General features: G+C 42.1%; 1 protein-coding gene across 1 annotated transcript in view; it reads left to right on the top strand.

The window, feature by feature from the left end:
- Positions 1 to 15,355: 15,355 nt before the first annotated feature.
- LOC308639481 (nuclear RNA export factor 2-like) overlaps positions 15,356 to 15,849 on the top strand; it is a gene marked incomplete at both ends in the record, with an annotated part of 28,367 nt that continues 27,873 nt past the window's right edge. Inside the window, 2 exons of the mRNA XM_081277716.1 lie at positions 15,356 to 15,361; positions 15,416 to 15,469. Coding sequence (XP_081133842.1) covers positions 15,356 to 15,361; positions 15,416 to 15,469 — 60 coding nt within the window. The remainder of the gene's footprint in view (positions 15,362 to 15,415; positions 15,470 to 15,849) is intronic.

Genomic DNA, 15,849 nt, shown 5'->3' with positions numbered 1-15,849 from the left:
TTTATAAGGTTTCATCACACTGTGATGTAAAAGAATAAAAGGGTAGATTTCACTACAAAACTAAAAAAACAGTAAAGACTAGGAAAGAAACTACAAAAAATTATATCAATTTGACAAATTTAATGAAATGGAGCAACTCCTTGAGAGATGCCTATGGAAAAAGAATTAGGAAACCTGAATAGCCTAAAGAAGGTTAAAGAGATTGAATTAATAGTTTAAAATCTTTTCTGAACAATAAGATCTAAGTCCACACCATGTAACATATGTATTTAAAAAACAAGTAAGGCAAAGTAATACCAGGTCTAAAAAAACTCTGTTCCAAGATACAGGTGTGATCACTTTTACAACTCACTTTATGAGATTGGTCATTGAGTGATACCCCAAGAAAATAGATGAGAAAAAAAATTTAGGTTAGTATTATTTGCAAACACAGATGCAAAAATCCTCAAAATATATTAGCAAATTGAATCCAGTTATGTGTAAAATTTAATAAAAAGTGGGGTTTATCTAAGGAATAAAACATGGACTAATTCAACTTTTGAAAATCAATGTGATTCATATTAACAATTAAGAAAAACATGATGGCCACAGAAAAACCACTTGAGAAAATTCCACACACATTCCGAAAACAACTCAAAAAAGTTAACAGACATAATCAAGAAAACCTACAGCTAATACGATGAACCTTAACGGTGTCAATTGACCACTTTTCCTCTATGATGGCAAATAAGAAGAGGCTGCTAAATTTCAGCATTCTTTTAATTGAAATCACAAACATTAACAACAAAATTGTCGGGGGCTGGGGATGTGGCTCAAGCGGTAGCGCGCTCGCCTGCCATGCGTGCGGCCCGGGTTCGATCCTCAGCACCACATACAAACAAAGATGTTGTGTCCGCCGAGAACTAATAAATAAATAAATATTTAAAAAAAACAAAAAAAAACAAAAAAAACAAAATTGTTGAAAGTCCTCTCACACGCAGGCAAATCGCTCGCAGTCACGTGAGCACCACAGCGAGCCTATAGCTGTTGTTCCTGTGGTCACATGCCACGCGATGATCTCGCGATACTCAGCGCTCTGTATCACAGAACGCTGAAAAGGCCCCACCCCTGTGCGTCAGGTGGTTCCCCACCCACGTGGCCCCCAAAAGGTCAAGTACCAGGAACTTCCCTTTAAGTGGGCTGCCCGGATCTTGGCTTACTGACGAGTGGAGTCGGAATTTCAAGCCACAGGTCCTTCGAACTGCCATCGATGGCTTGTTCTGGCTGAAGTTTAATTAGAATCTGTCACAGATCCCAACCGGTCCACAAACTTTGATATCCTGTCACGGTGGACAGTTTTCCTGGTAGGAGGAACATTAGCTGGGAGGAGAATTTTACTCTGGGTTTGGGCTTTGAAGGGTAGTCGAGTGGATGCCACAAGTGGGCATCGTGAAGAGAGGGGTTGGGAAGCGGTAGGGAGAGGACTTTGCGATTGTGGCTAAACTTCTGTACAGTTCTGATTATGGCGTGTGTGTGTGTGTGTGTGTGTGTGTGTGTGTGTGTGTGCGCGCGCGCGCGCGCGCGGGAACTGTTGGGGGTAGGAAGAGAGGTGGAGGCAGGCCAAGCGCCAGCCTGGGGACTGGTAGCAGGGCAGAGTCAGCGGGGTTCATGGATTTGTGGGTCACCCCTCAAGGGCCGGGCTCTCGAAGCCCAATGGGACCATGCTCCCTTCCTCAGACCCTCGCTACAACCCGATCTTGGCCGGTGATCACGCCTCTAGATTTGCTATCTATACCTCGCGTTCCCCTCCTCTGCCCCTGGTGTATCCATGGATACCAGAGCCCTCCTAGATGCCAGGTCTTACAGTTGATGATTCCAGAACTAATCGTAATTTCCATCTCATAGTTGATTCTGTAAAGATTCTTTTTGTTCCTTGGACTTAGTTTCCCAGGAGATGTTTGAAACATATGCTCAGGAAATAAGTAATTTTAGGAGGGAGGCGGGGGGGGGGGAGAACGGGGTCAGTGGGGGAGAGGGTAAAATTTCTAAAAGTCTTTAATATTTCACTAAACTGCCAAGTTAACCATGAGGAGAAGATTCGGGATTTACTTCCTGCGATGAATTTGAAGTCCAGCCATTTTTAAGAGCCCACTTGGGAGGGGGTTCATAAGCCTTTTCTGCTTCAGGTCTCTAAATAGCTTAAAGTAATAGAGCCATGTTACTCTGGTGAATTTCACCCGTGGTTTTCTAAGCATTGCTTCTTAGACTCCTTCCCCAAAACTCCCTCCTTTCCTTCAGGTGGAAAATTATGGTGAATAGATTTAAGAAAAATATTAAGTAAAACCATAAGCAATACATTTGATACATCAGCAATGTAGTGTTGGATTAAATTGAACAATAACAAGATTCTGCTTACATTTAAGCAGAATGGGGCTTTTAAAAATAATGCCTGACAAATGGTTAAAGAACTTTGTCATTTGTGATGTATTGTAACAGATAGCTTAAATAATCTATTTTTCTCTCATTTCTGCATTTTCAAGTTGGTTCTGCAAAACACTAGGGCTGAAGGACAACAACAAAAATGTGCTCTACACTAAAGAAGTATGGGACATACAGAAATGAAGGTAAACAGATTTCCATACTGTAGAATATATATTTATACACACATATATAAATGTATATAAATATAAATATTTTAGATAACTTCACTTGTATGTACCATGAATCGAGAGAGAGAGAGAGAGAGAGAGAGAGAGAGAGAGAGAGAGAGAGATTCCCTACTTTCTATAGGAATGGAACATTTTTCTACAGAGCTTTTGAGAGAGGTGGTACTTCAAAAAATATTTGGGAATCTCTGTTCAGACTAAATCTTGTAACATTTAAAAAACCTGCTTTTGTATGCTAAAAAAAATGGGATGAATGTTTATAATAATTTTAAACTTTTCTCCTTCAGAAATTACTCATTGCTCATAATTCAACTTATTTCATTATTTGGAGCATCTCCTGCATGAAACTTTTCACTTACTTCTTCTTCTGAGGTAGCCCCAATATGCATGCTTCTGATAAAATTGTGGCAAAAAGTAACAGAACTAATGAAAGTCTTTTAAGAAGTAGTATCTGTCATAGCAAATGAGTGTCCAATTTTTTTTTTTCTGGTACTGACAATTGAACCCAGGGGTGCTTAACCAGGAAACCACATACACAGGCCTTTTTAATTATTTTTTTAAAATTTTGACTCAGGGTCTCACTAAATTGCTGAGGCTGGTTGTCAATTTGTGATCTTCTGCTTCAGCCTCCTAAGCCACTGGGAAGTGTCCCACTCTTGAAGTCAGGATGTGTCTTACCTTCAGGGTGAACAAGCACAGTACCTCTCATTTGATACAAATCATCTACACATTTTCATAACATTTTTATTATTGAATAACTTCAGCTGTGATTACCTTGAGTCCCTATTATATAGCACACACTGGGATAACATTATCATGTAATTTATTTCATTTATCTCTCAGAAAAATCCTGAGAGGGTGTTATTTTCTTGAGAGATGAGCTATAGCAGTGAGGAAGGGCTGTATTATGCTGTGTTACTAGGCATCTGAAAACTTCAGTGACTCCTATTACATAGCCACGGCAGGTGTGTGTCTTTCAAGGGATGGTGGATGTTGGGGCCTGAGTGATTCTTATTGGAATGTCTCAGAGGAACAATGAAATGGATGGAGCAGCCACCATCTTAAGAGTGGTCTGTAATTGTGCAGAGTGGAGGAGAACCCAGAGGGCCTCACACTAGTAAGCAGATGTTCTGATGTAGAAATAGCACACATTGCTCACAAAGGCTTGGTCAGAGCTAGTCACGCAGATGGCCCTGCTTAAATGAGGGCAGTCAGGAAGTGCAGCCCTACCAGAGAGGGGCATGAAAACACTTGGCAAACAGCAGCACTAACTGCCACATAGAGGATTGGAAGCCAACAGAGGTTCGAGATTTGACTAAAAGCATGAAAGCCATAAGGGACAGAGCATGGATTTGAATGCAGACAGGTACAATTTCAAAGTGATCCTCTTCTCTACCCCGTTTGACACCATACCCTTTTCGCTAACTAAAGTTCAGGTATATTTATAATAAAAGTTCCTTTATTCAGTGACAGAGTCTCCCCTTCCTTAATCATCTGATTACCTAACAGTTGCGTTGAATAGGTGTGATGGCATGAGTCAAAAACAACAATATTAGCCAGGCGTGGTGGGGCATGCCTGTAATCCCAGTGGCTCAGGAGGCTGAGATAGGAGAATCGTGAGTTCAAAGCCAGCCTCAGCAACAGTGAGGCACTAAGCAACACGGTGAGATCTTGTCTCTAAATAAAATACAAAATAGGGCCGTGGATGTGGCTCAGTAGTTCAGTGCCCCTTAGTTCAGTCCTCGGTACCAAAAAAAAAAAAAAAAAACCATTGACAAGCCACAGGCTCTTTCAACGCAATTCAGTGTATTGGATATTTGAATATTCGCTGCATTCAGGTATAAAATTTGTAGAAAATATAATGTGGTAGACAAAAACCTTCTTACTTGATCTTTTACTTAACAAAATTTAACATCATATCTTTCCACTTGGTCATAAAAAATAAAAATAACAAACATTACAGCAGAAAATTAAAAAAAAACCCTGATAACCACAGTTATCAGTGATAAAGTTGAACTAAAATGATAGAAGTCAAGAGTTTTAGAAAGATTGGGTAATGATAAAGCTGTGGGCACTCAGGTGAGGAACATTAGTGAGAAAGTACAGAAGAGCCACTCTTGTAATACAGAAACTGTCATGCTAGCGGTCACAGAAATGATGACAAAGACAGGATAATATGAAAAAGATAGGATGAGCATTTGAAATTTCAGATTAAAAAGAAATATTGTGGGGAAAATGCTACTTTCCAAAGTGAAGAAATAGAAAAATCTTAATATTATTAAAAGCATTCTTTAGAAGGAAAACATGTAAAGGCAGAATTAATACCCATATCAATTAATTACATACATACTATGCCAAAAAAAAAAATCCGCAAATAGATTCCAACAAAAGCTAAACTAGATATTGCAACATGGCAGAGTTGGACTTACTCCCAAGCACACGACATTTGTTTAGCCTTTGTAGAGGTCCATAATGTAAATTAATGCAGTTAAAGCAATGCCTGAAGAAAGGAAGAAAGAGTGGATGATGATCACAAAAAGATCCTGTGAAAATAATATGCAGTAAATTAACCATCTAGGATTAAACCACAGTAATGACAATAATTTTTCACAAATCACAAAGAGAACATTATTTTTGTATATTGACCACTGGTATTTAAAATAATAAACTATATTCTGGACCACACTTATGAGTGAAATGTTAGAAGCATTCCCTTTCACAATTGGGAGAAGCAAAGATGGATCCTATGGAAACTTCTGTTCAACATAGTAGTGAACCTGGTGCAGTCAGCTGCTACACATTCTACGAAGCACTGCAAAGAGATCTATTGCAAACTTGCATTCAAACGTATATATAAAAAGCATGCACAGGGCTGGGGCAGTAGCTCAGTGACAGAGCACTTGCCATGCATGTGTGAGGCATTGGGTTTGATCCTTAGCACCACAAACAAATGAAACAATTAAAATAAAGGCATTCTGTCTGTCTACTACTACAATTTCTTTAAAAAAAAATCGGATGAATAGGGGCTTTGGGTTTCAGCTCCGCAGTAGAGTGCTCACCTAGCACATGCAAAGCACTGGGTTAGATCCTCCACACCACCTAAAAATAAATAAAGGTATTGTGTCCAACTACAACAAAAAATATTTATAAACTCATGTATGTATAAAAGGAAAATAAGCAAAGTTGTCGGTGTGATTATCTTCATGTAAAACTGAAGAGGACCTACATAAAATTAAAATAGAGATCAAGCTTGTTGGATATAAGAGTAGTATACACAGAAAATTTACAACAAATAGAAAATGCCACTTTTGTTGTGAATAAATGATTTACATAGCAGACACTATCATGCTTTGCAAATACACAATGAAATTGTCCCACATGGTGGCTATTTGGACACTCAAGCCATTCTTAGAAGCTTTGAAGCCATACGGAGACTTAAGAGTGAAAAGAAGCACCCATGAACACACATGAGCATGCAGGCATGCCAGAGAACTCTCCCCCCTCTTATTCTCTCACTCAGTTACCAGAGCCCCTTGCAATCAGTGTCTCCAGTGAGACCACGGTTCTATTAAACATATGCATCAACATAAAACTCAGAGGGAGCACTGAAGAATGTGGGAACCACATGCAGGGTCAGTCATGGGTGATGGTACAAGTCACTCAGTCTCTGTTGTATGTGTGGGAAAGCAGGCAGCAGTGGTGTATGGGGATATGGCCAGCATCTCATCGTGGCATTGTTCTTCCTGCTGAGGAAGGTGTAAGCCAGCTGAGAAATTAAAGTCTAAAGTAATTAATGAAGACCAAAAGACAAAGAGTCAAAATGTATTTTAAAAAGCAGAGCTCCTGATAGATCCAGTCCACACAGGTCCTGGAGCCAGGCAAAAGAAAATGTCTCCAGTGGTTTATTTAAGGGCAGGGATCAGGTTTCAACTGTGGAGTCTTGCTTTGTGATGTCCTGCAGTCAGCAGGATGATTGGCATCTTAGCAGGTCACACCCATCTCAGGTGCTGTGTGGGACATGGCAGAGCAGAAGATGAATTCACAAGGTCTCTGGGTAGTCTTACACAGAGGGAATATCCACCTGAAGTTCCCAGACAACAGGTGTTCCTATTCACTCTGCTGGGATACCGACAAAGTCTACACACAGCCCACGGATGGCTTGCGACAGTCGTCTTTCACCTGAAGCACACCTATAGATGAGTGGGCCTTGCTTGGCTCTGCATGATCCAGGCCTGCTTTTCTGGTCCTTACAGAGCTTCTGTAAGCTAGGTAATTTATTTTTATAGTATTTTTGAAAGTGAAAAATAGGCAAAGGTGAGTTAGGACCTTGGATAATACAGGACTTGACATGAAAATTGATTGCAAGCAAAAGACCCTGCAAGAAATGGGGATCTGGAAAGATGATCTGCCCTCAGTGCACAGATGATGAGAGCCTGATTCACATTAGAGGAAGAAATAGTGGAGTTCTGTGACATGCCATGGTGACACAGGTGCAGAAGTTGTCAGCTGTGATCACTTGAAGTATTGATGATGCCAGTGCATTGGTGGGCATGACAGAAGCTTTTTAGTGATTCTGAAGGCACTCCTGTCCCTGTGCCATTGAAAAAGGCTTAGGTGAGGAGAGCATTGTCATCTTTGAAGTGCTTTGGAGCAGTGGATATCTATAAGCCACAGATGCCATTCTAGATCCTGCCATTGTCCCGTTCATCTGATGGGACCCTGGAGCCAGAGGCCAAATAGAAGTGTGCAACATTCCAGGTGAAGTGATGGGTAGCAAGGCTAGAAAGGTAGTCATAATAGTTTGACCTACAGTGATCTTTGAAGGTGGTTGGTTGATCTGAAGATTTCCTGGCTCTTGAAGCATCTGAACATGATCTGCGTTCTGTTTGATTCATATACAGATAAATGCAAGATAAGGAGGATTTCTTTAGGATACAAGCCCACTTACAAATCTGTGAAATAATTAAAAATGAAACTCTACTTCTCTTACTGCCCTTGTCCTAGGGTCTGCCACAGAAGACCTAAAAGTGAAGTCACAGGGTACTCCAGCACATCTGTGTTGGCTTAGCCAAAGGAACACATGGCCATTTACCAGAGTTCCTGTGAGCTTGCTCTAAAGATGTGTCTCTAAGCCAGAGCTCCAGGAACTTGTCCTGCAAAGGGCTGGATTGTGAATATGTGGGGCTTTGCAGGCCATTTTGTCCCTGCTGCAATAATTCAACTCTGCCATGCGTAAAGCAAAAGCAGCCGTAGGCACCGCATAAATGTGGCTTGGATGTAGTGCACCTTTTTGAATATGAAGGTGAATTCAAATCACTTTCACATGTCTGGAAATAATAATCATCTTGTCACTTTTTATCCTTTCTCCGATTTCTTTCAAGTTCCCCCAAGTGTCCCTAACATGTAATCAAGATTACATCTACCTGAACAGTTTAAATGGGGAGAGTCCAATCTTGTATTGCATTTAACGTAGCATTTTTATAATTGTGTTTTGGAATAATAATGTTCCAAACCTAATAAATGTGCAGTAGGCTGAAACACATGAAGTGTGAATTCTCATGTAGGAGTAAGAATGAATAGGCCAAAGGGGTGGGAGGGAAAGGGAGGGGCACGGGGTTAGCAAGGATAGTGGAATGTGATAGACATCATTATCCAAAGTACATGTATGAAGACACGAATTGGTGTCAACATACTTTATATACAACCAGAGATATGAAAAATTGTACTGTATATGTGTAATAAGAATTGCAATGCATTCCGCTGTCATTTTTTTTTAAATTAATAAAAAAAACAGGAAATGGAAAATCACTGTGGTAAGGCATGGACCACCACAGGTGGGGTCTGGGATGGAACTTAACCACTGGCAAGGCCAGGGGAAGGACTGGATTAAAGCCAAGCATCCATGGACCCAGCACTCCTGCAGCAGTGAGGCCACCACCACAGGAGAAAGACACAAACCAGGGTCAGCAAGGAAGGGATGGCAAAAACTCATCCCATCCAATAATTGGCCCTGAGGAATAGGAAAAATGGCAAAGGCTGAAACTGGCCTTGACATAACATCTCCTGAGAACAATAGAGGAGTGCAAAAGGGTGAAGGTTTGTCTACTATAAAAGAGTACAGACTGTCCCAAGAAGGATGGCTTGCTGAACCTAAGGATCTACTTTTTCTCCTTCTCCAACTTCAGTAAAACATCATCAATGGTAAACAAGGGACAAGGTTATGCCTTAGTGGTATAGCGCTTGCCTAGCTCATGTAAGGTATTGGGTTCCATCTGCACCACCACATAAGGATGAACAAATAAAATAATGGTATTGTGTCCATCTATAACTAATAAAAAACAGGTAAACAAATTCTGGTCTCTCCATGTGATAGAATACTCTTCAGCAGTAACAAGTCAAGGGCACAGACGGATCCTATGCTGAGTTAAGGAAGCCAGACACAAGCAGGAGATTGTGTGTGATTCTGTGTATACAGAACTCTATAATAGGTAAATGAATATTTAGGAATCTAAAGCAGCTCTAGGTCTGCATGGAGCCAGGGGACAAAGAGTTGACCAACAGAAAACTTGTGGGTTGTGTATGTTTTTACCACAATTGAGGTGGTGGCTATCCCTAACCCCTGAGTTTCACAAGTGAGGCACCTAGGATCAGAAGAAGTTGGGTGAATTGTCTAAAGTGATGCAGTGTATTTATCAGAAGGTACTCATGCCTGATTATCAACTCTTATGCAGTATATTGCTTGATGGGAATAGTGCTGCTCCCCACACACCTGAAAAAAACCCTGATATGGCCATGAACAAGCTTTGATACAAATAATGCATAGACATGAAAGCATAACTAGTCTGCGTTACAGCCATGACTTCATACACACAGTTGACAATCCACACATTCCTTTTGCTGATTTGAGGTTCACATTCACACACAAATGCCAAAAGGCTATTTTATAAATGTTTTCTTGTGAGGAATCATACCATCTCATATGGTGGCATAATCCGACATTTGTCTCTGCACTTAGCATCATGTGGCTTGATGAACATTCCTTCCTGCTTCTTGGAGTCTACTACTTACACCTGAGAGCTTCCTTAAATTATAATACTTTTTTTGCCCAAAGATTGGAAATCAGAAAGTAAGACCTCACCAAGTCCTTCCACATGCCTGTTTCAGATTCCAAGCATTTTATTTTCACACCTGTTAGCACAAAATGACCAGGACAGTTGCTAACTTCACAGATCAGCACAGCCTTTAATGAAAGGTGGAGTCATGCCTCTGGTGGACCCACTTCCCTGATGGAAAACAAGCCATTGGCCAAAGCAGGAGTCTGTTGCACAGAGGTGAAGTAATTATTGATAGAGCGTGTCAGTTTGGGCACTCAGGAAACAAGTTTTGTGAGAATTTGATATTTGTTTTTATTGGGAAATACTTTTACTTGAAGAAGAATGGAGGGTCTGGGTTTAGTGTTCAGTATTTCTCTCTTTCCCTCCATGGTCCCAATGAACTGTCACTGGGAAAGGATTTATTTTGAGAAGGATCAATGCTGTGGCTTCCTCTCAGGGACTGCCATTCTAGGCTTGATGGACCTTTCCTTCCCAGGGATTGTCTTGACACTGGATGTTGTGTTTCATTTCCAAGGATTATCCTGTCAGTGGGAAAGAATGATTTGAGAAAGGATCAGTGTTATCAATGCGTTGCCTTCTCTCTCACTCCTTCTTCCAGGCCACATTATTTTGGAGTTTGTCATTTTCTATATGTGCAATGCCCTCAATTGATACGTCAGATTCTTTCCCACAGGGGCCAATGTGGTCTAGAACTCTCAGTTTGTAAAGTACATTAATGGCTGACATGGCAACCTGCACCATTCCCTATCTGCTTTCCTTCTCATTGCCAGGAGGACTACATACAAATGCAGGGAGCACATATGCATCTCCCACTTAACACCAGAAGTGCTAGACCTGGTAATAGCCGACTGAATTAGAGTGCTTATTAGATTACAGTCATTCTCCGGGTATTCTCCTTTTATTTCCATTCATTAACTCATTCCATTTTTAAAATAACCCCATGAGGATGATGACAAAAAAAAAAACCTCAAACCAAACCAAACAAAACCAAACAACAACAAAACAATAACAACCTTGAGAGGTAGAGAGGTATTAAATCCAAAGTTATCTGCCCAAGACCATAGAATTCAGCACCAGGGTTCAAATCCTGATCCATGGGACCTCAGACCCTAAGCCTGTAACCAATAATGTGTTATTCTGTATTGAGACTGAAATGAATGCTGGGACATAGAGAGCACTCCGAGTCCTGAGGACAGAGATGGGTTGGTGGCTGGAATCTATGTCTGAGACCCTCAGACTTCTGTCTACAAGACCCATCAATGAATGTTGTTTCCTTGCAGTGACTCTCCTTTCTCAGACTGTGTGGGAACTCCTTTCTCTGGGGTTCAGCCTCAAGTCACAGAGCCAGACACGATATGCATGGAAACAGAGGAAGGTTTTCAGAGGGTGCATATCTCCAGGAGGAATTTGCTTCCTCAGAGACTGTTTCATTGTGTGTTCCATACTCTTGCCAACTCACCCTCATCTTCCTGACACATATCTTCACCCCTTGGCCTTTTCACTCGCTATGTCAGGTATTTATATCCCTTCTTCCCTAACTATTCTCGAGTCCAAGGGCAGTTGTTCTCTACCCCTCTCAACAATACCTGACACTCTGAGGACCCATCATCCTTCCATGCCAAAGAGCCTGAAAAGGGGGGCCAGAATTTGGCCATATTTAGGCAGATAATATTTTACATGATAAATTGAAAAACTGAAATATGCAGGTCAAAGGATAAAAAATGACTACTGGATGGCAAAGCTTATCGTAGAAAATTAGAGTCACACAAGAGGAGAAGGAATGTGAGTTTCATATAAAAATCTTAGGGAAACATCACTTGTGCTTAAAAATATCCACATGCTTCTGCTAGGAAACTGTAGAGCAGGGTCCCAAATCCTGGACCTACTGTGAAGCCCATGCTGTCCTCCACTGCGTCCTATGTCCTCCTTCATTGGGGATGTGCTCTAACCCTGGCCAAGTCATGGACTGTGCCCCACTGTATTTGAAAGAATTCTTTCTACTTTAATAAGAAGCCATCCAGTCAAGTATTAAAACACCATTATCAAAGATAAAAGCACTGACAAGAACATTGGGAAAAAGGAACAAAATTTGGCCATATATAATACATAACACGTGGAAAGAAAATACGTGTGAGTTCCAGCTCTGCGTGACAGTGCAGATACCACCATGATTTGGAACATATGTATCCAAAACCTTGTATAGAAGGACATCATATGATCATGTGGACCCGTGTGCCCACATGCCCACACACTCACACCCATACCATGACACATGTGCATTCCTTCCTCTGTAACAAGGGCAGTCTTTCGAGTCAGTCACAAAAATGAGCGACCACAGACGTGCCTACAACTCCAGGACATTCTTCCTGCATACACCATGCGTCCAGAAAGCTGTGTGCTGAACTCAGTAGGTAAGCCTTTCTTTTTTTCTGTCAGCACTGTTAGCCAAAGCCGCCATCTCTGACGTCAAATCTACAGCTTTAGCATAGTCTACAGGGAGCTACATAGTTTTAGTTCTAATTTCTATGTGTACATTACTGAAACATGTCAATTTTGCAAAAGAAAGATTCCATGCATGGCCTATTTCCAAACAGGTTATGAAATAGTTGTCAAGCCCACTTTGGTATACACCAGTAGATGTGGATAGAAGTGGTAGAGAGGCCTGTGTTCTTAAAAAGTGGTTTGTTGATGATCCCAAATCTACATGACACACGTGGGTAAAATAAATATTAGTTGGGTCCTACATATGCCAGACACTCCCAGCCAAAAGTGACTCCTAATTTGCAAACCCCAAGGCCAAAGCAGATTCCTCCCATCTGGTCCAAGACCACTGTCTCCACCTGGCCCAAGAAACTTGGTTCCCATCCCAACAGGAGCAACTAGCATAACACCTAATCCCTGGCCAGCTCCTAGAATTTTTTCCTTGAGACTTGGAAGTTCACCATTAAGGGAGAAACAGTGCAGCTGTTGGAGGAGCTGTCAGGCTGTGGAAGCACACCAATAGATCCTGAGGACACAATATGAGTTCTGCCTCTTGTTGGGCTCAGAAATCCTGGGAAATGTTCCCTATGTCTGTGAGCTTAATATTCATGATCCAAAAGGGACTGTGAATACAGTTCTCATGAGATATCTGTGAGGAGGTCAAGGAAACGCAATGAGTCTGCCCAACACTGAGAAAATGTTGGTTGGCACTGGGCAAGTGCTATTTTCCTTCTTGCACCAGTTTTCCCTACCAAAGCAGGATGAAGTTCCTGTGGTCCTGGGGGTGCTGGGGAGGGCAAGGGAAGGCATTGGAAGGGAGGAGGAAGCATGGAGATGATTCAGGCAGACTTCCAAAATAAAACAGGAAGTAACATAGGAATATACATGATATTATAAAGGAGACTCACTAGTTCTTTCTCTGTTGGAGGCTCTGGTATTATGAAGTGGAGCTTGAGGAGGTCCCAGAGAGGCTCTACCTCATTTCTCATACTCTCATATGGCAGGGCCATGAGCCAGTGACTGGGCTGAGATGTGGGAGTTCAGTAAGTGGATGTGAACATATGTGTGTTTTGTCTTCAATATCTCTGACTATCAGGGAGAGTCTGAACAGGACTTTGCTGAGAGTAGGTCACTCAGTGGATTTCACTGTGTGAAAGCAATGATCGCCCCTCCCTCCTGCCCCTAGGAGGTGTTCACCGGAAGCCTGGTCCTCATCAGGATGTTGCAGAGTGCTCAGGAACAGACCAGTTTCTATCCATAACTGTGTCCCGAGGCAATGGGAATCATTAAATCATGAAATGTATAACTCACACACCTAGGGAATCTTCATGGTTAGAGCCTAAGAGGAAGTTGTTTTCTGACATTCTGGCTACCTTAATCCCCATCTCCACCAAAGCACTAATATTGCCTTCTGCTGGTACATGTTTTCAGTCAACTCTGGCATCAGTAAAATAAGCCCAGTGAGTCTACCTGTGGGAGAGGGAATTGAGAGTATCTTATTTCTGTAGATGCCATCCCTGCCCCCAAACAAAGAAGAAAAGAACGTTTCAAGTCTTGCCACCTGATGAATTCATTATCTGGGTGGGGAATGTGGGGGTTGAAAAGCAACAGCAACTCCTAGGAGAAAATCCAGGGTCAGATACAATCTAAATGATATGAGTGTACACACACACACACACACACACACACACACACACACACACACACACCTTGAGGCTCAGCCTGCATTGTCCAACACACTCAAAATCAGATTAAAGACAATTAAGTAGAGACAGAGAGGGGTATTACGTAGTGATAAAAGGGCCAATCTACCGGGAAGATGTAATGATGCTAGGTATGTAGGTACCGAGACACAGAGCCTCAGAGTACCTGAAACAGCAAAAGCAACAACAATAAAAACAACACTGATAAAAAAAATAAAATTAAAACTGAACATATATATATATATATATATATATATATATATATATATTAATTTAAAAAAAAAAACACACTGATGGACCTGAATGGAGAAATAGCTACATCTACAGCGAGAGTTGGGGCCTTCAGCGCTCCATACTCTGGCATTCCTGGGCAGCAAAGCGGGTATGATATACAAGACCTGCGTGATATGATACAGTAATAGGATCTAAGTAATCAACATCAGGAGAGTACCCTTTTGAAATATCTTCATTGGTGCATTGGTGCAAATATCACCCGATGCCAGGATTCAGAATGCCATATTTGGACATGCACATAATTTGATCTGTCTCATTCCCCAGTACCTTCCTTTTCCCTTCCTCCTCCCTCCCTCCGATCTGCTCGCTCTGCTCTACTGATCTCCTTTCTACCATGATTACAATTTTAATTGGCGAATTGGGATCTTTTTCAAGTGCCTGAACCATCTGCACAGATAGAGCATCTTCTCTGCCACCGAACACACCTCAACAAATCTACATCAACTGAAGTCATACAGAGGACATTCCCTGCCCATTTGGAATGAAACTGGGAATCAATAACAGAGGGAGAACAGGAAAGTCCCCACACATTTGGGAATTGTATTTGAAGCCGCTCATTCCAGTTTGTCATTCAGACCCTTGTTACAGAAGCGAAGAGTTTAGGAAGAGTCCTGTCCTGGGCTGAAAGCATTGCAGGCTGTGCAGAAGGAAAGCTTGCTCTGAATATTTCAAGCTGAGTATTGTTGAGGGCGAGGGTGGATTCCTCCCAACTCTCACTAAAGCTTTTACTACACCAGCAAAGGAAGCTCACTCAGCTAGCTGATTGTTCACAGTTAGTTCTGGGGGCTGATTGGATCTGGGCATGTGACAGAAGTTGCCTCCCAGCCATTGGTGGCAATCGGAGAAGCCTCAGAGAAGGCAGGGGTAGGACAGCTGCCTGGTGTGTTTGAAGCCTAACCCAAGGGCAGATGCACCCCTGATCCTTTTCAGTCCTGCTCCATGTAGTAAAAGGCCCAACAGAATTGCTTCCTTTTCCACAATGTCTCCTCTAATTGCACCACCTGTGAGATAAAACGCTCCTATCTGGACAGACAGAGGAGTTTGCTTTGGGGGGTGTGTCTGATTGCTTCTTGGGGCAGACTGACACTTTGCTTGTCCTTCCTTGTGTTAGCCCAAGATGGCGGTACGTCGTAAGTGGACCATTGATGTGTCTTTATACCTGTGTTTTTGTTCCCAGTTTCAGAATACAGGAACAAATGCAGTGCCCTTCAAGGAAGGAAGAGATGTGGAAGTTTGTCCTGGAGCAACTCTGGCAGGAGGAAGCTTCATTATGAGCATACTGGGTATGAGCTTCCACCTTCATGCCTCCAGGAGGATAATGGGAACATGGGGATGAGGGATGTCCATGATGAATCCCAGCTCAGGTAGTAAGTGACCAGGCAGCCTGGGTTGTGGGCAGCAGCCCCTGGACCACTCTGTGTGGCCTTCCTTTTCTTCTCTCAGTGGGAAACTGAAGAACAGTGGATGAGGCATATACTGGTAGAGCAGTCCTCATTCTCACCCTGGCATCAGGGAGGAGGGGCGGGGGTGTAGAGGCCTTCCTAAGCATTGATGGAAACCTCCTTCTCCCCCGTTACCAGCACACCTTATTCAGCCCACCGTGACCACAGG

The sequence above is a fragment of the Spermophilus citellus genome (assembly GCF_964194105.1).
Source record: "Spermophilus citellus genome assembly, chromosome: X".
In the NCBI taxonomy this organism is placed as follows: domain Eukaryota; kingdom Metazoa; phylum Chordata; class Mammalia; order Rodentia; family Sciuridae; genus Spermophilus; species Spermophilus citellus.
Note: the sequence above shows the minus strand (reverse complement) of the source record. Positions and strands in the feature narration are given on the sequence as shown.